At 43.2% G+C, this 25,276-nt stretch overlaps 2 protein-coding genes across 2 annotated transcripts; both read left to right on the top strand.

Annotated features, from left to right (window-relative positions):
* Positions 1–947: 947 nt before the first annotated feature.
* Positions 948–2,114, top strand: LOC121544334 (macrophage migration inhibitory factor). Its single transcript, XM_041854258.2, has 3 exons — positions 948–1,167; positions 1,583–1,752; positions 1,824–2,114. The coding sequence occupies exons 1-3, from the start codon at positions 1,060–1,062 to the stop codon at positions 1,888–1,890; spliced, it is 345 nt and encodes a 114-aa protein (XP_041710192.1). The 5' UTR covers positions 948–1,059; the 3' UTR covers positions 1,891–2,114.
* A 3,878-nt stretch (positions 2,115–5,992) lies between these two features.
* On the top strand, positions 5,993–25,276 carry LOC121545345. Its single transcript, XM_045206581.1, is given in 13 exon segments — positions 5,993–6,346; positions 6,720–7,181; positions 11,957–12,352; positions 12,355–12,382; positions 12,447–12,734; positions 13,768–13,808; positions 13,942–14,223; positions 14,393–14,906; positions 15,013–15,130; positions 15,269–15,336; positions 18,388–18,482; positions 22,012–22,121; positions 24,949–25,276. Coding segments are annotated over 12 exon segments (2,586 nt in total). The 5' UTR covers positions 5,993–6,346; positions 6,720–6,862; the 3' UTR covers position 25,276.

Below are 25,276 nucleotides of genomic sequence, written 5' to 3'. Positions count from 1 at the left end.
AGACTCCTTATGTAAATGTTTTTAAAACTTAAGTTTGATCCTATCTATTTTGCATTGTATAGTCAGAAAACAATGATTAACTGTTCTTACATCATTCAGTCTCCACAGAGCTTGCGGTACCTTCTCCCACTGTGTGCAAGGATCCTGGATGAGCCTGAAAGTGACAGAAGCTATTACACTTCTTCTCCTCTCAGAAACAATAACACCAATTCTCAGTCTCTCTCTCTCTCTCTCAAACATACACACACACCAGTTCTGAGTGAGAACAGAAGATATTGACTTTACTGCAATTAGGGAAATACAACCTGCAACATACTTTCAGTATAGTACAATAATGTTTAACTGATCTTACATCATTCACTGTCTCCACAGCGCTTGAGGTGCCTTCTCCCACTGTCTGCACGGACCCAGGAGGAGCCTAATATATATTATTCTTGCCTCTCTCAGAGTCAATAACACTAGGTCACTAATATATTAAATACAGATGCATCTACACACAAATGGCCTACACAGCAAGGTGTTATTAGGCATATAGAGGCTTGAGCCTATTCTTATTTCCCTTTTAACGACTGTGGTAAGAATGAATGCATATGAAACAGACAAGAATCTCATCCTTGGCCCAAACTGGGGTCAAACCAGAGACCTGAACATTAACACTCCAAACTCATGAAAGTCACATTGTCCAGCATGCTTTTTGTGGTGCGATAGGTAGCATGACTTCATGAATGCGTAGCAAAACATTTTAGTGGCCCCCCTCTTGACAGCGGAGATACCATTTTTACGTTTTAGAGTACAGGCCTGCCGCCTGGTCTGCAAGCGTTCCTGGAAGTCTTGCGATGTTGCGCCCCTGGGTTTTGAAACTCTGTGGTCGTACGTTTTCACCCTTCCTTAAAGTTTCTCAGTTTTCACCCCACCCAGTAGGTGGCGGCAATACCTTTTTTTTTTGTAGCCCGCAAATAAAAACTTACAGAAGAAGAAGCTGCTTTCAAGCTTGCTCCAGAGCTGTGTTGATCACGGTTATTTCCCTGCAACAGAGAGAATTTAAGCGAAGCAATCATCATGCCTATGTTTTTGGTGAATACTAATGTGCCCAAGAGTGACATTCCTCCTGCACTGTTGTCTGAGGCCACAGAGGAACTGGCCAAGGCGATGGGAAAACCTGTGCAGGTGAGTCTTCCAAAGTTGGCACAGCAATGCCTTCCCACCCTCCCCCGTTGTAGATCGCTAATTATAGTTCATTTGATGCCGATGCGTTTTTCTGCGGTGAAGATTACATTGTAGGGACCCTTTGTTGCAGTTGAGAGACCCCTTTGGCATCCCATAACAGAACCGTTATACAATTGGGCATGCGCAGATCTTATTCCTAAAATGGAACACGAGGTTCGTGCTGCAGGTCTACTGTACTTTTAATAGGTCCAGGACAGGAGTACTGTAACATGTAATCCAACAATTAGTTTTACATGTGCAATTTCACTGTAATGGTTGGAATTTTCATCTTGCCTTAAACACATGATTTTCACATGATTGTTCCAGCTCCCACTCATTGTATGCTCTGTTCTCTCTGTGTGTGTCTCTTTCTCAGTACCTCGCTGTGCACATCGTCCCAGACCAGTTGATGTTGTTCGGGGGGAAAGGAGACCCTTGTGCCCTCTGCTCCCTGCACAGCATTGGAAAGATTGAAGGAGCTCAGAAACAGTACTCTAAACTACTGTGTGGACTGCTCAACAAACACCTGGGCATCTCCCCTGACAGGTAATGGACACCACACACAGAGTAAAATCCACATGAAATGTTCATACACTAACACTCCTCTTGTGTCTCAGGATCTACGTGAACTTCTTTGACATGGAGGCAGCGAACGTGGCCTGGAACAACTCTACCTTTGGTTGAGCAGGGGATCTAAACCTCAATGGGAGCTGACCCCTCCTTTCCCCAACACCTTAACGGTTTTATAGCACTAGAGTAGGCTGTGGAGAGATGAGCAGATGCCCAGTTGCTGGGCTGATGTAGAGCAGTATTGATAAATGCACTTAAATGGACCCTTGCTTTAAAACATACCCTTGATTTGCACTGGACCCTAGGCTTTGATGTTACAATAAAGTGATTCACCTTGATCACAATTTGTTCTGTTTTCCCTGTGTTTTTGACTTGTTTTACAGACTGGATGCTTTGCACTGCCATTAATTGAGAGCATGCCATGAAGCAGTCCAATTTGACCTCACACAAACAATCTATTTTGTTCAATTGTTAGGTAAAGATTGGTGTATTCACACTTCACCTGCACTATACAAACAACCATGAACAGGCGAAGACCACTAGCTGGGCATTTACCTTTGACACATTTTGTCATATCTGTGATGCCATGCATCTGTTCTGAGGTTCAATCAGGTTCAATGGATAGGTATCAAAATACATTGGAGACTGTTCTGAAATGAGAGGCTAGTACTGATATTACATGAATAACTCCCGCTCGTGGCAGGAAGTATGTTGCCATTGGTGGATAAAAATCACTTCAGCAGCCACACCTCATTCAAATGCCCATACAGTTGTCTATCGTCGAGTATCATTGTGAAGGTAAACCGCCTGTGCTGAAGGCAAATCGTTCTTATTATATCTCAGTGGGAGCAATACGTCTTGCTTCAAGTAAACTTACAACCATGCCGGTTTTCATGGTGAACACAAATTGTGCCAAAGCTTCCGTGCCAGCTGCACTTCTATCTGAAGCTACGGTGGAACTGTCCTAAGCCATGGGAAATCCAGGACCTGAGTTGAGTTTCAAAATCTAGTAATAATAATATAATAGAACCCATTTCAAGTACAGTGTTGCATACTGTGTCAACTTTTCCATAACTCACAAACATGTAGTAGGAATGAATAAATGAAATGTAACTAAAATATATAGCTCTAATCTGTACCTAAAACAAGTAGGTCCCGCGCCAGCTTAGAACTGAAGGTCATCTGAGAAAAATGGTGTGACTGTTTTCCTGTCATCATACTATTGATTATTCACATTGTATTAAGCCCTTAAAGTAAATAACAGCGTCTTGACACTGCTTGACACAAGTCTCCCTTGTTTTCTGCTGAACTGTTTCATTCACATCCTTCCAGACCAGATGATAATGTTTGGGGGAACCACTGCCCCCTGTTCACATGGTTCTATCCACAGTATTGGAGTTATCAGTGAGGAACAGAACCTGCAGTACTCTAAACTACTGTGTGGACGCTCAACAAAGACCTGGGCATCGCGCCTAACAGGTACAGAACACGCACGCACACACCAGTCAAATTGAAACACTTTGACCCATTCCATTTGTCTCTGTCTCAGGATCTACATTAACTTCTTTAAAATGGAGACCCAAAATGTGGCCCCCAAAATGTTGTTCTTGCATCGAATAAATGAAAGAAGAGTAGATTAATTAAATATCCAATCAAATCGAGAGACGGCAATTACATGGCTCTTTTATTTGATATTACAAAAAAGTGAATCCTTGATTATTATGTGATGTTTTGAGTGTTTCATCTATAAACATGAAAACCAAGGAAGAAGATGTAGTTTTACAGCTCATAGTCAGTCTAATACTCTGCATTATCAGGCAAAGATTCTTGTATTTCAGCTCCTGAAGTCAAACAGTCATGGACAGGCAAATACAGCTGGTTATTTACTTGGGATAGCAATGTTGAGAATGTTGAACAATTGAGAGAAGAGCAGTGAAGTTGAATGGAAAATGCACACTCTGGTGGCAGGAACTAGGAAGTAGGAAGTAGTATCAAAGACAATACAAACTCTGTGGTAGTATCATGGTCCATTGGCAGTCTTTAGAGGGCATATAAACGCACCAATTGCAAACTACTTCCTGCTAAGGAGAAGCATGCATTTCAGAGGCCACACGCCATTCACATGGACACACAATCAAAACTTGTTTTAAGTGTAGCACTGTAAAGCTACATTTCCTGTGTTAAGGAGTATAATTAAAGTAACCATCCATGTCTGTTTTCCTGGTGAGCACAAATGTAACCAAGGCTGCTGTCCCAGCGGCACTTCTGTCTGAAGCAACATAAGAACTGGACAAAGCCATGGGGAAAAACAGCAGAGTTAACTTTGAAACATATAGAGAAACTACATTATAATACAACATTGCAGTGTTATACTCACAATTATCCTATTAAATTACTAATATGTAATTCATGGTTATATTGTTGTTTTGTCTTCTGCAGTTTTGTTGTTCACATCGTGCCAGATCAGCTGATGACATTCGGGGGAACGACCGCCCACTGTGCCCACTCCTCCCTCCACAGTATTGGAGCTATAAGTGAGGAACAGAACCTGCAGTATTCCACACTACTCTGTGGACTGCTCAACAAACACCTGGGAATTACCCCCAACCGGTACAGAACCAAAACACCCACTCTACAGCAGTCAGCCTCTCACTCACTCACACACACACACACACACATTGACCCAAGCTGATCCATCTCTCTGTTTCAGGATCTACATTAACTTCTTTGAAATGGAGGCACAAAACATGGCCTGTCACAACACAGCATTGAAGGTTTTCTTTGAAGCTTATCATGCATAGAAATGAAAGAAGAACAAAATACTTCTGGTCAATGAATGACATAGCAAAACTGCACTTAAATGACCTTTGCTTTAATGTTACAATAAATACATAAATGTTATTCTGTGTTGTTTGAAAATGCTTAATGTATACACAGAGGTAGCCATGAAAATGTAAAATACACTCTTATGTATACACTGTAACTCACGGTATAACAGAGAACATAATTCATTACTTGCTAAAGTAGCAGTTATTCATCAGGCTAGGAGATAAAGCAATGAGTAAATCAAATGCACATTGGTCTGTAATCTACTCTGACCTAAGACCTGGGCTGTTTCTCCACTTGAAATAGCTATTGAAGTGTTTTCATCATCCAATGCTTCTAGTTGAGAGGGTAAATGTTACACTATGCTTTTAGAGAGGGCAAAGGGCACTAAACACACTGACTGTGGGACTCATATCATGTTTGCTAGTGTAGGAGGCGATATGGAGAGTTTACTAACCAGTGGAGGGCGAAATTGCTACTTTAAATACAGAGTTAATCTGGTTAACTGAGTTGTTTAGTGGGGATGTGGACGCTGGTGGTCAGCCTCACCTTCCCTCACAAGAGTCTGGGAGTCTTGATTTGAATAAATGGTTGTTCTACTGGTATAGGCCTGTCAAACAAGAATGTACTCACAACTAAGGTTAAATAAGACCAGATCAGAGCACTTTAAAAGGTAGAGTTTCATTCAGGTAGAGTTTCATTCTTGAACATGTAAATATGGGGAGGTAGTCATTAGTTACTTACCATTGGTGCACATGGAATTGAAATTCCTTTGTTCAGTACATTTAAGAAGGGGTCTTCCACCAGTGGAACATTGTGAAGGTTATCTACCTGTGCTGAGGACCACAACAGCTTCTTCTAACTAACTACTAGACCAACAATACAGATTTTCCTGGTGCAGACAAACGTATGCAGAGATCACGTCCCTGTAGAACTTCTATCTGAAGCTACAGAAGAACTGGCCAAGGCTATGGAACTACCAGCTAATAAGAGTTTGAGAATCTCTATTTCAATTCTATATTGAGAATCTAGAAGGTCTTCACTACAGTAAAGGCCTGTCTTATACTGCCTTAGTTCTCTGTCTCTCATAGCTCTTCAGCATAGGTAGTTCATTGAAATATTTACTTTGTTGGAGCTCATGAACCAGAGGGAATGAACTTTCATGGAACAATCTAGATAATAGATCATCTATTGATTATCATTTTACATTTTAGTCATTTAGCAGACGCTCTTATACTGGCCCCCCTGCATCCAATAAAAAGGGTGTAGCTATTTGTTTCAATGCCCTACATTGTGTGTCAACATGGGTTGATAATGATTATTATTAGCATTTTAGAACAAATATATATATTATATATATGATAGATATAGTGACAAGTCTCCCATTTTTTCTGCTAACAGTTCTGCGCAATCGCCTTCGCATGATGATCCTCTTGACGGCACGTGCTAGGGGGCCGCCCATTTCTACAATTTATCTTCTTAAAATGTGATTTAAAAACTAAACCTAACAACACTGCTAAATGGCTAACCCTGACCTTAAACAAAGACCAAAAAGCTATTTTTTGTTTTCATACATTTTTACGATATAGCCATTTTGAATTTGTGTGGCTGTGATAACTAGTGGACACCAGTGTTAGCACTAGCTAGATGCTACTTTGAAAACAGTCAGCAAATATTACACAATTTGTGGCACTGGGATGAGAGATTGAACGTTTCCAACTAGCCGATTGACAACGTTTGGCAAGTAATAAGATAATTTTTATTCGAGTCAAATGAAGATGCTATCGTTCGTTATACCCCTGAGTTATAGCTATGTAGCTAGCTAGCTAAGTTAGCTCAACATTAGCTAATAGCAAGGCAAGCTGGACAAAATTCTGCTATCTAGCTAGTTAAGTACCTAACGTCAGTATCTCTGGTAGTAGTCTACATGAAAGAGTAATAACTAACAATTACACCAATAATTTCCTAAATATTTAGCTAGCTATTACTACTAGCTAAGCATTTTGCTGGCGTGAATGGCTATTGGTCGCTGAGCTTCCCTGTTTCACTGGCAAGATGACAGTCCACACTGCAGGGTCACCCTTATCATCTATTTGACAGTTTGTCCCTGTTTCCAGGTGGACTCCCTGGGTACTGGTGTAATCTGGAAGCTACATGCCAGTTTCCCAGCTTGCTGAACTCACTGGGAGGCAAAGCAACTGTGACGTTTGGAAGGGAAGTGGGGTTTATTTTGCAGTGTTGAGTTGATGTTGTTGCAGCTATGTCAGAGGCCATCCTCACCTTCCAGTACCAGCTCAGTGGCGTCATGGAAACAGTCCTCAAAACCGCCATGCATGAAATCACTCGGCTGGTGAAGGATGGCTTCCTGGAGGAAGTGACACGGAGCAAGCAGGAAGTGGATGTCTTGAGGAAGAAGCTGCAGCAGTGGGAGCAGAGATGGAGGGACAGAGAGGAGGAGAGGAAGAGGATGGAAGTTGAAGAGAAAGAGCAGAGAAAGAAGAGGGAAGAGAGAGATCAGGGGGGGATGTGTGTGAGATGTGGTTGTGCTGGAGACACTGAGAAAGGAGAGGCTCTGTCAGGTAAGTGAGGATTTGTATTTATTATGGATTCTCATTAACTGCTGCCAAGGCAGCAGCTACTCTTCCTGGGGTCCAGCAAAATTAAGGCAGTTATACATTTTAAAAACATTACAATACATTCATAACAGATTTCACAACATATTAAGGCCTCTACTCTACTACCACATATCTATAACACAATCCATGTGTACATGTGTGTATAGTGTGTATGTTATTGTGTGTTTGTATGCATGTGTCTATGTTTGTGTTGCTTCACAGTCCCTGCTGTTCCATACGGTGTATTTTTCTGTTTTTTAAATCTAATTTTATTGCTGGCATGAGTTACTTGACATGGAATAGAGTTCCATGTAGTTATGGCTCTATGTAGTACTGTGCGCCTCCCATAGTCTGTTCTTGACTTGGGGACTGTGAAGAGACCTCTGGTGGCATGTCTTGTGGGGTATGCATGGGTGTCCGAGCTGTGTGCCAGTAGTTCAAACAGACAGCTTGGTGCATTCAACATGTCAATACCTCTCACAAATACAAGTAGTGATGAAGTCAATCTCTCCTCCACATTGAGCCAGGAGAGATTGACATGCATATTATTACTGTTAGCTCTCTGTGTACATCCAAGGGCCAGCCGTGCTGCCCTGTTCTGAGCCAATTGCAATTTTCCTAAGTCCCTCTTTGTGGCACCTGACCACACGACTGAACAGTAGTCCAGGTGCGACAAAACTAGGGCCTGTAGGACCTGCCTTGTTGATAGTGCTGTTAAGAATGCAGAGTAGCGCTTTATTATAGACAGACTTCTCCCCATCCTAGCTACTGTTGTATCAATATGTTTTGACCATAATAGTTTACAATCCAGTGTTACTCCAAGCAATTTAGTATCCTCAACTTGCTCAATTTCCACATGATTCATTACAATATTTAGTTGAGGTTTAGGGTTTAGTGAATGATTTGTCACTCAGCTACCACGGCGACTGAGATGACAGCAAGACTTAACAAAGAGCTGGAGTTAGTTTCAGAATGGGTGGCAAGGAATAAGTTAGTCCTAAATATTTCAAAAACTAAAAGCATTGTATTTGGGATACAATGCTTTTCGTTTTTGAAATATTTAGGACTAACTTATTCCTTGCCACCCATTCTGAAACTAACTCCAGCTCTTTGTTAAGTCTTGCTGTCATCTCAGTCGCCATGGTAGCTGACGTGTATAGTGTTGAGTTATCCGCATACATAGACACACTGGCTTTACTCAAAGCCAGTGGCATGTTGTTAGTAAAGATTGAAAAAAGTAAGGGGCCTAGACAGCTGCCCTGGGGAATTCCTGATTCTACCTGGATTTTGTTGGAGAGGCTTCCATTAAAGAACACCCTTTGTGTTCTGTTAGACAGGTAACTCTTCATCCACAATATAGCAGGGGGTGTAAAGCCATAACACATACTTTTTTCCAGCAACAGACTATGATCGATAATGTCAAAAGCCGCACTGAAGTCTAACAAAACAGCCCCCACAATCTTTTTATCAGCAATATCTCTCGGCCAATCATCAGTCATTTGTGTAAGTGCTGTGCTTGTTGAATGTCCTTCCCTATAAACGTGCTGAAAGTCTTGTCAATTTGTTTACTGTAAAATAGCATTTTATCTGGTCAAACACAATTTTTTCCCCAAAAAAGTTTACTAAGGGTTGATAACAGGCTGATTGGTCGGCTATTTGAGCCAGATAAGGGGGCTTTACTATTCTTAGGTAGGGGAATAACTTTTGCTTCCCTCCAGGCCTGAGGGTACACACTTTCTAGTAGGCTTATATTGAAGATGTGGCAAAATCGTCTGCTATTATCCTCAGTAATTTTCCATCCAAGTTGTCAGACCCCGGTGGCTTGTCATTGTTGATCGAATATTTTTTTTAAATTACCTCTTCCACACTTTACGGAATTCAAAATTACAATGCTTGTCTTTCATAATTTGGTCAGATATACAGTGGGGAAAAAAGTATTTAGTCAGCCACCAATTGTGCAAGTTCTCCCACTTAAAAAGATGAGAGGCCTGTAATTTTCATCATAGGTACACGTCAACTATGACAGACAAAATGAGACAAAAATTCCAGAAAATGACATTGTAGGATTTTTAATGAATTTATTTGCAAATTATGGTGGAAAATAAGTATTTGGTCAATAACAAAAGTTTCTCAATACTTTGTTATATACCCTTTGTTGGCAATGACACAGGTCAAACGTTTTCTGTAAGTCTTCACAAGGTTTTCACACACTGTTGCTGGTATTTTGGCCCATTCCTCCATGCAAATCTCCTCTAGAGCAGTGATGTTTTGGGGCTGTCGCTGGGCAACACGGACTTTCAACTCCCTCCAAAGATTTTCTATGGGGTTGAGATCTGGAGACTGGCTAGGCCACTCCAGGACCTTGAAATGCTTCTTACGAAGCCACTCCTTCGTTGCCCAGGCAGTGTGTTTGGGATCATTGTCATGCTGAAAGACCCAGCCACGTTTCATCTTCAATGCCCTTGCTGATGGAAGGAGGTTTTCACTCAAAATCTCACGATACATGGCCCCATTCATTCTTTCCTTTACACGGATCAGTCGTCCTGGTCCCTTTGCAGAAAAACAGCCCCAAAGCATGATGTTTCCACCCCCATGCTTCACAGTAGGTATGGTGTTCTTTGGATGCAACTCAGCATTCTTTGTCCTCTAAACACGACGAGTTGAGTTTTTACCAAAAAGTTCTATTTTGGTTTCATCTGACCATATGACATTCTCCCAATCCTCTTCTGGATCATCCAAATGCACTCTAGCAAACTTCAGACGGGCCTGGACATGTACTGGCTTAAGCAGGGGGACACGTCTGGCACTGCAGGATTTGAGTCCCTGGCGGCGTAGTGTGTTACTGATGGTAGGCTTTGTTACTTTGGTCCCAGCTCTCTGCAGGTCATTCACTAGGTCCCCCCGTGTGGTTCTGTGATTTTTGCTCACCGTTCTTGTGATCATTTTGACCCCACGGGGTGAGATCTTGCGTGGAGCCCCAGATCGAGGGAGATTATCAGTGGTCTTGTATGTCTTCCATTTCCTAATAATTGCTCCCACAGTTGATTTCTTCAAACCAAGCTGCTTACCTATTACAGATTCAGTCTTCCCAGCCTGGTGCAGGTCTACAATTTTGTTTCTGGTGTCCTTTGACAGCTCTTTGGTCTTGGCCATAGTGGAGTTTGGAGTGTGACTGTTTGAGGTTGTGGACAGGTGTCTTTTATACTGATAACAAGTTCAAACATGTGCCATTAATACAGGTAACGAGTGGAGGACAGAGGAGCCTCTTAAAGGAGAAGTTACAGGTCTGTGAGAGCCAGAAATCTTGCTTGTTTGTAGGTGACCAAATACTTATTTTCCACCATCATTTGCAAATAAATTCATAAAAAATCCTACAATGTGATTTTCTGGATTTTTTTTCTCAATTTGTCTGTCATAGTTGACGTGTACCTATGATGAAAATTACAGGCCTCTCATCTTTTTAAGTGGGAGAACTTGCACAATTGGTGGCTGACTAAATACTTTTTTTCCCCACTGTACTTGGATGTGTAGTGTCAGCGTTTGTTGCTATTCTTGCCAATGAAAAAATCATTAAAGTAGTTGGCAATATCAGTGGGTTTTGTGATGAATGAGCCATCTGATTCAATGAATGCTGGAGCGGAGTTTGCCTTTTTGCCCAAAATTTCATTTAAGGTGCTCCAAAGCTTTTGACTATCATTCTTTATGTCATTTATCTTTGTTTCATAGTGTAGTTTCTTCTTCTTTTTATTCAGTTTAGTCACATGATTTCTCAATTTGCAGTACGTTTGCCAATCGGTTGTACAGCCAGACCTATTTGCCATCTCTTTTGCCTCATCCCTCTCAACCATACAATTTTTAAATTCCTCATCAATCCACAGGGATTTAAGTTTTTACAGTCATTTTCTTCATGGGTGCATGCTTATTAGTAACTGGGATAAGCAATTTCATAAATGTGTAAAGTGCAGCGTCTGGTTGCTCGTCATTACACACGACAGACCAACAAATATTCTTCACATCAACAACATAGGAATCACTACATAACTTATTGTATGACTTCTTATACACAATATTAGGCCCAGCTTTTGGAACTTTGGTTTTCCTAGATATGGCTACTATATTGTGATCACTACATCCAATGGATTTGGATACTGCTTTCAAACAAATTTCTGCAGCATTAGTAAAGATATGATCAATACATGTTGATGATTTCATTCCTGTCTGTTTGTAACTACCCTGGTAGGTTGATTGATAACCTGAACCAGGTTGCAGGCACTAGTTACAGTTTGAAGCTTTCTCTTGAGTGGGCAGCCTGAGGAAAGCCAGTCAATATTTAAATCACCTGGAAAGTATACCTTTCTATTGATTTCACATATATTATCAAGCATTTCACACGTTATCCAGATACTGACTGTTAGCACTTGGTGGTCTATAGCAGCTTCCCACCAGAATGGGCTTTAGGTGAGGCAGGTGAACCTGTAGCCATATTACTTCAACAGTATTTAACATGAGGTCCTCTCTAAGCTTTACAGGAATGTGGTTCTGAATATATACCGCAACACCGTCCCCGTTGGCGTTTCTGTCTTCTCTGTAAATGTTATAACCTTGTATTGCTACCACTGTATCGTCAAAGTATTATCTAAGTGAGTTTCAGAGATTGTCAGAATATGAATGAGAGATGCACGCACACACACACACACCCCTGATATAGGATCTCTGACTTTGTTCTGTTCCGTCCTCAGGAGCAGAGGACGTTTGTGTTATCAAACAGGAGGAGATGTTCCAGTCAGAGGGACCCAGCACTCTCCCAGAGAGAGAGGGTCCACAGGAAACAGACATGCCCAGCTCTTCCTGTGTCTCTGAAAGGATAGAAGAGGGGGAGGCCCATGTGGTCCATATCAAACAGGAGCCTGATGACTGGGGGGATCTAGTAACCCAGATGGTCACAGCCACAGATACTACCATAATGAGCCTGAGTCGTCTGCAGAGACTGAGCTCACATGCTGGAGCATGGACCAGTGAGCCTCAGCCTCGACCACCACCTCCACTTCCAGCACCATGGGCCAGAGAGCCTCTACCTCCAGCACCATGGGCCAGGGAGCCACCACCTCTACCTCCAGAACCAGCACCATGGACCAGGGAGAAGCAGCATCTACTCCCAGAGTCAGGTATACCCACCCAGGTGACAGATTGTGCTGTGGGAGCCCTGGAGTCCAGTCCCTATGGTCTTAGCAACAACACAATGGCACAGCTGAGGGTCAAACCCTACAGCTGCCCACACTGTGAAAAGAGCTTCCCTCAGCTCCGAAACCTGAAAGACCACCAGAAGTACCACCACACAGGGAAAAAGGCCTTCACCTGCTCCCAGTGCGGTAAGGGCTTTGTTTACATGTGCCACCTCAGGGTACACATGCAGTGCCACACAGGGGAGAGGCCGTTCAGCTGCTCTCAGTGTGGGAAGAGCTTTGTCTACCTGTGCAACCTGAAGTCCCACCAGCAGTATCACACAGGAGAGAAACCGTACAGCTGCTCTCAGTGTGGGAAGAGCTTCAGCCTTCAGAGTGGCTTGAAGAAACACAGGGTCATTCACTCTGCAGAGAGGCCTTACCAGTGCACGAACTGTGGGAACAGATTCTATTCTAGAGCAGACCTGAAAAGACATGAACAGATTCATGCTGCAAGGTAGAACTTTGAGATGAAGCAGCTTGATTTAGAAAATCAGAGGGGAAAAATAACAGCACAAGTGTACTATGTTCAATGTATTTGTAGTTGCTGATGCATTTCATGTTGCGAGGAATAAAACCCTTAATGAATAAATCATTATCATCCTTAAATGATTTGTCAAATGGTGTCATTAACTGTTACATACAAAAACAGATATCTTAAAAGTAAAGTAGCCTTCTCCGACCCAGAACGGCCCATAGATTAACAGATATCATACTCTGGCAAATAAATACATATTGAACAGCGCTTCAGACAGTTGTCTCAAATAACTTGTTGAATTCCAAAGATTCTAGGCGAGATTCCAACAAAAAGATTTAGGAGTTCTGCGCAACAGCATTCGCAGTATGATCACCTCGATGTCACAGATCAGGGGGGCGGAGCCGCAGGACCTCGCCTCAGCTAGTTAGCTGTTAGCTTATTATGTTAGCTAGTACCTGGCTTTGTTACATCTGTGTACTATGAGAGATAGGACGTTTGTGACTAGCTGATTTGTTGACGCACAACTACAACCGATGTTTGGGAATGGTAATATTTTAGATTTCAGTCAAATGGTTGGAAAGTTGTTACTACACTGTTGTTCATATACAGTCATTGGTTATTATCTGTTGCTCAAGTTAGCTTAGCTAAGCAGCTAGCAAGCTTGAGAAATGCATTATTTGGTACGCCTAATCACAGGCAAAAAGTGATGTATGGGTTCATGAATTTGTTAGTTACACGCATGTTGCTGGGCTAAATCATTGGTACGTGAGCTTCCTATTACTGACAAGATATTTGAGGCATATCAAGACCACATTTTGTGTATTTGACAGCTTGCCTTTGTTTCCTGGAGGAAGATTCCTGACTCTGGGCAGTGGTGTGATCTGGAGGAGGGTAAATCCAAGTCTTTCCAGTATAGTGAACCAAACTGGGAAACAAGGGAGGGAAGCTCAGCCATAGAAGACTGCCTCTGAACTCTGGGACTGGGTACCAATAAGGGAAGTGGGATTGATTTTCCAGTGTTGAGTTGATGTTGTTGCAGCTATGTCAGAGGCCATCCTCACCTTCCAGTACCAGCTCAGTGGCGTCATGGAAACAGTCCTCAAAACCGCCATGCATGAGATCACTCGGCTGGTGAAGGATGGCTTCCTGGAGGAAGTGACACAGAGCAAACAGGAAGTGGATGCCTTGAAGGAGAGGGTGCAGCAGTGGGAGCAGAGATGGAGGGACAGAGAGGAGGAGGGGAGGGGGATGTGTGTGAGATGTGGTTGTGCTGGAGACACTGAGGAGAAAGTAGAGGCTTTGTCAGGTGAGTTTTTTTCACCACTGAATTTCCCCTCTGGGATTGATTAGGTATTCATCTGTCTAATTACCATGGTTATACCATGTTGATAGTTTAGACAGAGGTAACAGCTGTAACCTGTATAGTCTGACACACACCATGAATACTATCACTGGTTCTGGTCTTTCTTCACTAGCAGAGGGTTATGGTATCAAACAAGAGGAGATTCTCCAGTCAGAGGGGCTCGTCGCTCTGAGGGAGGCCCATGAGATCCATGTCAAAGAGGAGGCCGATGCACAGGGAGACTGGGGGGATATGGTAACCCTGACAATCCCATACACCGATGCCCCCCATAGTGACCTTGGTTTGTCTGCACCATGGGCCAGTGAGCCCCAGCCTCTACCCCCACCCTCAACACCATGGACCAGTGAGAAGCAGCCTTCACACCCAGGGTCAGTGATACCAGCCCAGGGGATAGAGAGCTCTATGGGGCCCCATGAGTCCATGTGCCACCTAAGGATCCATATGCAGTGCCACACGAGGGAGAGGCCATACAGCTGCTCTCAGTGTGGGAAGAGCTTCAGCCATCAGAGTGTCTTGAAGAGACATAGGGCCTATCACACCGGAGAGAGGCCTTACCAGTGCACAGACTGTGGGAAAATATTTATCGCTAGAGCGGACTTGAAAAAACATGAGCAAATTCATTCAAGGTAATATTGGACAACATGTTTGAGTACTCGTGTACCAGGGGAAATTAGTTAGCTTGCTAGTTAGCAAAGGTTAACTCGCACTGTTCCTGTTTTTTATATTTTTCAGGGGCATCTGTGCCATTTCCAAGGCAAAACTGACAAAGGGTGTCCAAGAGAATGAAGATTACGCTGCGCCAGTTCATGTTCCATCAGGAACTGGAAGGATTATTCCGCTGGCATTATTAGTGAGTTTGAAATTAGCTGAAACTTTTTACATTTCGGCCAGGGCTTGTTGTAAAGCAAAATAGCTAGCTGTACTCTTAGGTTTGTTAGCCTCTCTAATCGGTCAGTTATCTTACTGTGTATTTCTTTATTCCTAATAGGCATCAGTAAGACAGGCCCATAAGCAACTTGGGGAGGAGCTAAAATGGAGATTCAGCCCAAATGACTGGTATGCACTTTATTAACAAGGCTGTAGTGATACTGCTCTTTGAAAAGCTGCTTGGTTTTTTTCAAGGTATGGAAAAGGTATGACGGCAATCCATGCTTTGGTTTAGTTTCCCTGGCACTGTTTCCACTTGCTAACATTTTAGCATTTGTGGCACAAATTCGATACAAGTCATGGGACCGATATTAGCATTTTTCATGCATCATGTTCACAATCAATTTTAGATACTTTCGGATGATTGGACATGATGTGTGAAAAATGCTAATATCAGTCCCATGACTTGAATGGGATTTGTGCCACACATTTTTTTTTGTGCCACAAATGCTAAAATGTTAGCATGTGGAAACAGTTCCAGGGAAACTAAACCAAAGCATGGATTGCTGTCATACTTTGTCCATAGACTGCTTACAGAGTAAGGAAAACAAAATGTCATTTTGTAGTTTGGGTGAACTATCCCTTTAAATATTCCATGGGTTATTTTCAGTTTTTACATTTTTACATTTTCGTCATTTACAGTGGGGGAAAAAAGTATTTAGTCAGCCACCAATTGTGCAAGTTCTCCCACTTAAAAAGATGAGAGAGGCCTGTAATTTTCATCATATGACAGACAAAATGAGAAAGAAAAATCCAGAAAATCACATTGTAGGATTTTTTATGAATTTATTTGCAAATTATGGTGGAAAATAAGTATTTGGTCAATAACAAAAGTTTCTCAATACTTTGTTATATACCCTTTGTTGGCAATGACACAGGTCAAACGTTTTCTGTAAGCCTTCACAAGGTTTTCACACACTGTTGCTGGTATTTTGGCCCATTCCTCCATGCAGATCTCCTCTAGAGCAGTGATGTTTTGGGGCTGTCGCTGGGCAACACGGACTTTCAACTCCCTCCAAAGATTTTCTATGGGGTTGAGATCTGGAGACTGGCTAGGCCACTCCAGGACCTTGAAATGCTTCTTACGAAGCCACTCCTTCGTTGCCCGGGCGGTGTGTTTGGGATCATTGTCATGCTGAAAGACCCAGCCACGTTTCATCTTCAATGCCCTTGCTGATGGAAGGAGGTTTTCACTCAAAATCTCACGATACATGGCCCCATTCATTCTTTCCTTTACACGGATCAGTCGTCCTGGTCCCTTTGCAGAAAAACAGCCCCAAAGCATGATGTTTCCACCCCCATGCTTCACAGTAGGTATGGTGTTCTTTGGATGCAACTCAGCATTCTTTGTCCTCCAAACACGACGAGTCCAAACACGACGAGTTGAGTTTTTACCAAAAAGTTCTATTTTGGTTTCATCTGACCATATGACATTCTCCCAATCCTCTTCTGGATCATCCAAATGCACTCTAGCAAACTTCAGACGGGCCTGGACATGTACTGGCTTAAGCAGGGGGACACGTCTGGCACTGCAGGATTTGAGTCCCTGGCGGCGTAGTGTGTTACTGATGGTAGGCTTTGTTACTTTGGTCCCAGCTCTCTGCAGGTCATTCACTAGGTCCCCCCGTGTGGTTCTGGGATTTTTGCTCACCGTTCTTGTGATCATTTTGACCCCACGGGGTGAGATCTTGCGTGGAGCCCCAGATCGAGAGAGATTATCAGTGGTCTTGTATGTCTTCCATTTCCTAATAATTGCTCCCACAGTTGATTTCTTCAAACCAAGCTGCTTACCTATTGCAGATTCAGTCTTCCCAGCCTGGTGCAGGTCTACAATTTTGTTTCTGGTGTCCTTTGACAGCTCTTTGGTCTTGGCCATAGTGGAGTTTGGAGTGTGACTGTTTGAGGTTGTGGACAGGTGTCTTTTATACTGATAACAAGTTCAAACAGGTTCATTAATACAGGTAACGAGTGAAGGACAGAGGAGCCTCTTAAAGAAGAAGTTACAGGTCTGTGAGAGCCAGAAATCTTGCTTGTTTTTAGGTGACCAAATACTTATTTTCCACCATAATTTGAAAATAAATTCATTAAAAATCCTACAATGTGATTTTCTGGATTTTCTGTCTGTCATAGTTGACGTGTACCTATGATGAAATTGTAACGCCAAGGTAGTGGGTTCGATACCCGGGACCACCCATACACAAAACATGTATGCACGCATGACTGTAAGTCGCTTTGGATAAAAGCGTCTGCTAAATGGCATATTATTATTTATTATTATGAAAATTACAGGCCTCTCTCATCTTTTTAAGTGGGAGAACTTGCACAATTGGTGGCTGACTAAATACTTTTTTTCCCCACTGTAGCAGACGCTCTTATCCAGAGCGACTTACAAATTGGTGCATTCACCTTATGATAGCCAGTGGGACAACCACTTTACAATATATATATATATTTTTTTTTTTCTTTGGGTGGGGTAAGGGGGGAAGGATTACTTTATCCTATCCCAGGTATTCCTTAAAGAGGTGGGGTTTCAAGTGTCTCCGGAAGGTGGCGAGTGACTCCGCTGTCCTGGCGTCGTGAGGGAGCTTGTTCCACCATTGGGGTGCCAGAGCAGCAAACAGTTTTGACTGGGCTGAGCTGGTAGGGGGGCCAGCAGGCCAGAGGTGGATGAACGCAATGCCCTCGTTTGGGTGTAGGGACTGATCAGAGCCTGAAGGTACGGAGGTGCCGTTCCCCTCACAGCTCCGTAGGCAAGCACCATGGTCTTGTAGCAGATGCGAGCTTCAACTGGAAGCCAGTGGAGTGTGCGGAGGAGCGGGGTGACGTGAGAGAACTTGGGAAGGTTGAACACCAGACGGGCTGCGGCGTTCTGGATGAGTTGTAGGGGTTTAATGGCACAGGCAGGGAGCCCAGCCAACAGCGAGTTGCAGTAATCCAGTTGGTTGCACCATTGCAGACGTGGGTTCAAATTCTATTTGAAACCTTTGCTTTAGCCTGCATAGAGTGCTAGGTGGGTGGGGTTTGCACTTTTGGGAAGTTTTATATTCGTTCCAATGCAACAGGCTTCTCAATCAAGCACTGCTAATGGTTTTGATTTGATTTCATATAGTATAGTCAACCTTATTACATGATCATCACACTCGTATATCTTTCAATAAACATAACGTTATGGTTTTTCAGCTTCAGGTCCCCTCACAACGAGGAGGTGACCAAAGCAGTGACACAGATTGTAAAGGATGGAGGCAAAAACTGGGGGCCCGACAGCCTCATCAGAAGTGAGTCTTAGCTTTAGTAGCTACCGTATGGTATACATTTACAGAATGTGACAATCCATATCTCTTCAAAAATATATTGTTAGTATGTAATGTCGTCTCTGGCTGGAGCAGCCTTTTATGTATTTCATGATTTGAAACTGAATTAAGTGAATATTGCATTCAGTTTTATATTTCAATTCAATATTCCAATTCAATATTTATACTGAACAAAAATATAAATGAAACATGCAACAATTTCAAAGATTTTACTGAGTTACAGTTCATATAATTGAAATGAATTAATTTCGCCCTAATCTATGGATTTCACATGACTGGGCAGGGGTGCAGCCATGGGTGGGCCTGGGAGGGCATAGACCCACCCACTTGGCAGCCATGCCCACCCACTGGGGAGCCTGGCCCAGCCAATCAGAATGACTTTTTCCCCACAAAGGGGCTTTATTACAGACAGAAATACTCCTTAGCCAGCCCGCCAGCCCCCCCTTAGACGATCCCCAAGTGAAGAAGCTGAATGTGGAGGTCCTGGGCTGGCGTGGTTACACGTGGTCTGCGGTTGTCAGGCTGGTTGGACATACTTCCATATTCTCTAAAACGACGTTGGAGGCAGCTTATGGTAGAGAAATGAACATACAATTCTCTGGCAACAGCTCTGGTGGACATTCCTGCAGTCAGCATGCCAATTTCACACTCCCTGAAAACTTTAGACATCTGTGGCATTGTGTTGTGTGACAAAACTGCACATTTTAAAGTTGTCTTTTATTGTCCCCAGCACAAGGTGCACCTGTGTAATGATCATGCTGTTTAATCAGCTTCAGGTGGTTGGATTATCTTGGCAAAGGAGAAATGCTCACTAACAGGGATATAAACAAATTTGTGCACAAAATTTGAAAGAACTAAGCTTTTTGTTAGTATGGAACATTTCTGGGATTTAAAAAAAATGTCAGTTCATGAAGCTTGGGACGAACACTTTTACATGTTGCGTTTATATTTTTGTTCAGTGTATATTCAGTTTCAATATGGTAGATTGTAAACTTTATACACAGACAATGAATGCAAACTATCATTTCAAGTTTATCAAAGTTTCATATATTCAACTCGGATGCATCCAAATTCAGTTCTCTAAATTCAGATTCAAAACCAGAGACAACATCCTGGTACTTTGCCAGCCAGGAAAAGTAGAGGAGAACAGATATAATTAAACGCTCACTGTGGTATACAGAAGAGTCTGGCAGTTTCTGAAGTCAATGTGGCATGTTTAATTTATTTTCTTCCTCTGAATTTGGCTCTAGCATTTGAACCGTTTTGGCCTTTAACTATTATGACCCCATTCCTGAAAGTTAATAAGACTCTCTGAAATATGGATGTGCCTTTTGTTCCCATCTATGATGATCACAGGCCACGTTAGAAGGGAATGTCACAAAAACCACAATTTGGTCCACATAAGAATACAGTTGAATAGCCATTCTAAGGATAGCCGTTCCACTCCCTGTTTAATCTTTCTCTTGTGACTGACTGGGTTCGAACCAGATCTCGTTCATGTCATAAGACTGTTAGCCCACTTAGCTAAAGCCTATAGGGATATGTTCAGGAAGTTCATGTAAAGGACGACATGTTGCTTAACGAGGACCGCTTCCTCCCGATTCAGCTCATACCGAGACTCGAACTCAGGACCTCTGCCTCGCAAGCACACGTGACCGCCCTCCTGAAGTGTTCCAACCCACGTGCTATTGTAGAGGTCCTGAGTTCAAGTCTAACACGGCCTGTGATCATCATAGAGAGGAACAGAAGGCAGAGTCTTAGCTTTCAGGAATGGGTCATAATACACTATATATACACACACAATGGTATGTGGACACCCCTTCGAATTAGTGGATTCAGCTATTTCAGCCACAGGTGTTGCTGACAAGTGTATAAAATCGAGCACACAGCCATTCAATTTCCATAGACAAACATTGGCAGTAGAATGGCCTTACTGAAGAGCTCAGTGACTTTCAACGTGGCACCGTCATAGGATGCCACCTTTCTAACGAGTCATTTCGTAAAATTTCTGCCCTGTTAGTACTGCACCGGTCAACTGTAAGTGCTGTTTTTGTGAAATGGAAACATCTAGGAGCAACAATGGCTCAGCCGCAAAGTGGTAGACTACACAAGCTCACAGAACGGGGCCGCCGAGTGCTGAAGCATGTAGCGCGTAAAAATCGCCTGTCCTCAGTTGCAACACTCACTACCGAGTTCCAAGCTGCCTCTGGAAGCAACGTCAGCACAATAACTGTTCGTCGGGAGCTTCAGGAAATGGGTTTCCATGGCCGAGCAGCCGCACACAAGCCTAAGTTCACCATGCGCAATGCTAAGCGTCAGCTGGAGTGGTGTAAAGCTCGCCGACATTGGACTCTGGAGCAGTGGAAACGCGGTCTCTGGAGTGATCACGTTTCACCATCTGGCTGTCAGATGGACAAATCTGGGTTTGGCGGATGCCAGGGTGAACGCTACCTGCTCGAATGCATAGTGCCAACTGTAAAGTTTAGTGGAGGAGGAATAATGGTATGGGGCTAGGCCCCTTAGTTCCAGTGAAGGGAAATCTTAACGCTACAGCATACACTGACATTCTAGACGATTCTGTGCTTCCAACTTTGTGGCAACAGTTTGGGTAAGGCCCTTTCCTGTTTCAGCATGACAATGCCCCCGTGCACACAGCGAGGTCCATACAGAAATGGTTTGTTGAGATCGGTGTGGAAGAACTTGACTAGCCTGCACAGAGCTCTGACCTCCACCCCATCAAACACCTTTGTGATGAATTGGAATGTCGACCTCAATGTGTTCCAACATCTAGTGAAAAGCCTTCCCAGAAGAGTGGAGGCTGTTATAGCAGCAAAGGGGGGACCAACTACATATGAATGCCCATTATTTTGGAATGAGATGTTCGACGAGCAGGTGTCCACATACCTTTGGTCATGTAGTGTATAGCCAAAACGGTTCAAGCGCTACAGCCAGATTCATAGGACAAGAATACATTCTACATGCCACATTGGCTTCAGAAACAGCCAGAAGCTTCCATTTACCACAGTGAGCATTTAATTCAATCTGTTCTCCTCTGCGTTTCCTGGCTGGCAAAGTACCAGGATGTTGTCACTGGTTTTGAATATGAGAGAACTGAATTTGAAAGCTGAATCTGAATACATCTGTGAAGTTGAATATATGAAACTTTGATAAATTTGAAATGATAATTTGTCAACTTGATACAGACAATGAATGCAATATCTACCATATTGAAACTGAATATAAATATTGAATTTAATTGAAATGTTATCTTAAAACTGAATGCAGTATTCACTCAATTCAGTTTCAAATCAGGAAATACAAGTTAAATTTATGAATGCAATTATTGAATTTGTGCATTACAAATATTAAATTCAAATGTATGGAATTCAAATACAATTTCTGTTGGCACTGAAATTGCTCCATAACATACAATAACTTATCACGTTGTATCACATCCACGGTATTTTAACATAATAAGTTGTCCTTTCCATAGAGGCGTGCAACAGAGCTTATGAGTATTGGAAGGCTCAAGGGAAGATTGAGCTGGAGGGCAGCGTGGAGGTCATCAAGAAGAAGAAAATCCTCACCAGCAGGCGGAGCAGGGTATGTTATCAGTTACACACAACACCACTCAATATAATCACACACCACTCAGACATAAAAACATAATATTGTGCATCTAACTTGTGGAATTTTTAATGTAGGATATTATTCACGTTGAAAGCTTGGAATATATACACTGCTCAAAAAAATAAAGGGAACACTTAAACAACACATCCTAGATCTGAATGAATGAAATAATCTTATTAAATACTTTTTTTTTTACATAGTTGAATGTGGTGACTACTAAATCACACAAAAATGATCAATGGAAATAAAATGTATCAACCCATGGAGGTCTGGATTTGGAGTCACCCTCAAAATTAAAGTGGAAAACCACACTACAGGCTGATCCAACTTTGATGTAATGTCCTTAAAACAAGTCAAAATGAGGCTCAGTAGTGTGTGTGGCCTCCACGTGCCTGTATGACCTCCCTACAACGCCTGGGCATGCTCCTGATGAGGTGGCGGATGGTCTCCTGAGGGATCTCCTCCCAGACCTGGACTAAAGCATCCGCCAACTCCTGGACAGTCTGTGGTGCAACATGGCATTGGTGGATGGAGCGAGACATGATGTCCCAGATGTGCTCAATTGGATTCAGGTCTGGGGAACGGGCGGGCCAGTCCATAGCATCAATGCCTTCCTCTTGCAGGAACTGCTGACACACTCCAGCCACATGAGGTCTAGCATTGTCTTGCATTAGGAGGAACCCAGGGCCAACCGCACCAGCATATGGTCTCACAAGGGGTCTGAGGATCTCATCTCGGTACCTAATGGCAGTCAGGCTACCTCTGGCGAGCACATGGAGGGCTGTGCGGCCCCCAAAGAAATGCCACCCCACACCATGACTGACCCACCGCCAAACCGGTCATGCTGGAGGATGTTGCAGGCAGCAGAACGTTCTCCACGGCGTCTCCAGACTCTGTCACATCTGTCACATGTGCTCAGTGTGAACCTGCTTTCATCTGTGAAGAGCACAGGGCGCCAGTGGCGAATTTGCCAATCTTGGTGTTCTTTGGCAAATGCCAAACGTCCTGCACGGTGTTGGGCTGTAAGCACAACCCCCACCTGTGGACGTCGGGCCCTCATACCACCCTCATGGAGTCTGTTTCTGACCGTTTGAGCAGACACATGCACATTTGTGGCCTGCTGGAGGTCATTTTGCAGGGCTCTGGCAGTGCTCCTCCTGCTCCTCCTTGCACAAAGGCGGAGGTAGCAGTCCTGCTGCTGGGTTGTTGCCCTCCTACGGCCTCCTCCACGTCTCCTGATGTACTGGCCTGTCTCCTGGTAGCGCCTCCATGCTCTGGACACTACGCTGACAGACACAGCAAACCTTCTTGCCACAGCTCGCATTGATGTGCCATTCTGGATGGGCTGCGCTACCTGAGCCACTTGTGTGGGTTGTAGACTCCGTCTCATGCTACCACTAGAGTGAAAGCACCGCCAGCATTCAAAAGTGACCAAAACATCAGCCAGGAAGCATAGGAACTGAGAAGTGGTCTGTGGTTACCACCTGCAGAACCACTTCTTTATTGGGGGTGTCTTGCTAATTGCCTATAATTTCCACCTGTTGTCTATTCCATTTGCACAACAGCATGTGAAATGTATTGTCAATCAGTGTTTGATTTCACAGAAGTGTGATTGACTTGGAGTTACATTGTGTTGTTTAAGTGTTCCCTTTATTTTTTTGAGCAGTGTACATGTATGTACTCACAATTTCACCAATAAGTTATGTATTGCTAGTCTGAGTACCAGTCTCTTTAGCTAACTGTTACCAGAAGCCCAGTTACAGTCACTAACGCTCTAGATAACATAACTGCCTAACCAGCTCTGCCAGTGCGAGTCAAATGGTCAGAGTGAGGTGTTCTCTCATTTGTGTCTGGAAGTAGCTAGCAAACTTTAGCCAGTTAGCTTGGGTGCTTGACTGCCATTGTGAGGTCAGGTCGCTCGGATCAACCCTACTCCTCGGCCAGAGCGTCCAGGATGCGCTCTAAATGCTCCAAGAGGGAAACGCTCAGAATTTATGAACAGACAATCTGACAACGCTCTGAATTTACGAACGACCCAGAGCACACTGACACACTGGAGGCAATTTACGAACGCACCCTATATGCACTGGATTTAAGATGGAGTTGTGGTAAATAACATTAAAGGGCAAATCCGCCCAAAACCACTCATTCCTTTAATTTACAGTGTTAAATAAGTCTATGTGAACAATATTTTTTGTGAACAAATGTTTCATTTTGGCGCAGTAAGGTTGGTAGCAACTTGGAAAGTCTTTGGAAATCTGTCTGTAATAAAGCACTTTTGTGTGGAAAAACTCCTTCTGATTGGCTAGGTCTGGCTCCAATGGCTGCGCCCCTACCCAGTCATGTGAAATCCATAGATTAGGGCCTAGTGAATTTATTTCAATTGACTGATTTCCTTATATTACCTGTAACTCAGCAAAATCGTTGAAATTGTTGCATGTTGCGTTTATATTTTTGTTCAGTATAGTTTGAGAATTTAGTGAGCTAGCAAACTGGTTTCATCTGGACAAACAAAACTGTTGCTTAGCAACCAGATACCTTTTGAAGAATTTTTTTGTTTTAGTTCCAATATTTGTATAGTCGTTGTGATTAGAGGATAGCTGTGAGGGTGATCGAATCAGGATCAAATCCTATGTTCTCTTAGAGCTCATTAATGATATAATGTTCATATTTGAAGATGGCAGAAATGCCAGGCTCTTTGGCACATGACATGGAGTACAGGGAGTGGATTATCTCAAGAGACTGGTACCCAGGCTAATGTATTGCTGCTTATTCAAGTCCTTTCTCTGTAATATTTCAGCTCTTCCAGAAGAGAGTAAAGGTGGGAGGAGAGCTCCTCGCCCCAGAAGATCTGAACTTCCTGGTTGGAGCAGACCCCAACTTCATGTCGGACGAGGAAAGTGATTCTGAAGACAAGTTCACCTATCATGTGCTCCCTCCCAGGTGGCGTTGCTCGAGGTTGACCCGGATTGTCCGACTCTGTCAGATAACCTTAGATGAGAATCGCCTTGAGGGCGTTGAGCCAAAGTCGGCTCGCTGCAGAAAATTACAGGGGGGCAGATTTACCTCCCGCCACCCCCCAAAAGGAAAGGCTAAACAAGTGTATGTGAATAAAAATGATAAATAAA

This window comes from Coregonus clupeaformis, chromosome 3 (genome assembly GCF_020615455.1).
Source record: "Coregonus clupeaformis isolate EN_2021a chromosome 3, ASM2061545v1, whole genome shotgun sequence".
In the NCBI taxonomy this organism is placed as follows: domain Eukaryota; kingdom Metazoa; phylum Chordata; class Actinopteri; order Salmoniformes; family Salmonidae; genus Coregonus; species Coregonus clupeaformis.
Note: the sequence above shows the minus strand (reverse complement) of the source record. Positions and strands in the feature narration are given on the sequence as shown.

What these genes read in the sequence shown, in the direction of transcription:
- LOC121544334 (XM_041854258.2), top strand. Translation starts at nt 1,060, where the DNA reads ATGCCTATGTTTTTGGTGAATACTAATGTGCCCAAGAGTGACATTCCT. An exon ending in CGATGGGAAAACCTGTGCAG is followed by an intron (nt 1,168 to 1,582) that starts GTGAGTCTTCCA and finishes TCTCTTTCTCAG; the next exon opens with TACCTCGCTGTGCACATCGT. An exon ending in CTGGGCATCTCCCCTGACAG is followed by an intron (nt 1,753 to 1,823) that starts GTAATGGACACC and finishes CTTGTGTCTCAG; the next exon opens with GATCTACGTGAACTTCTTTG.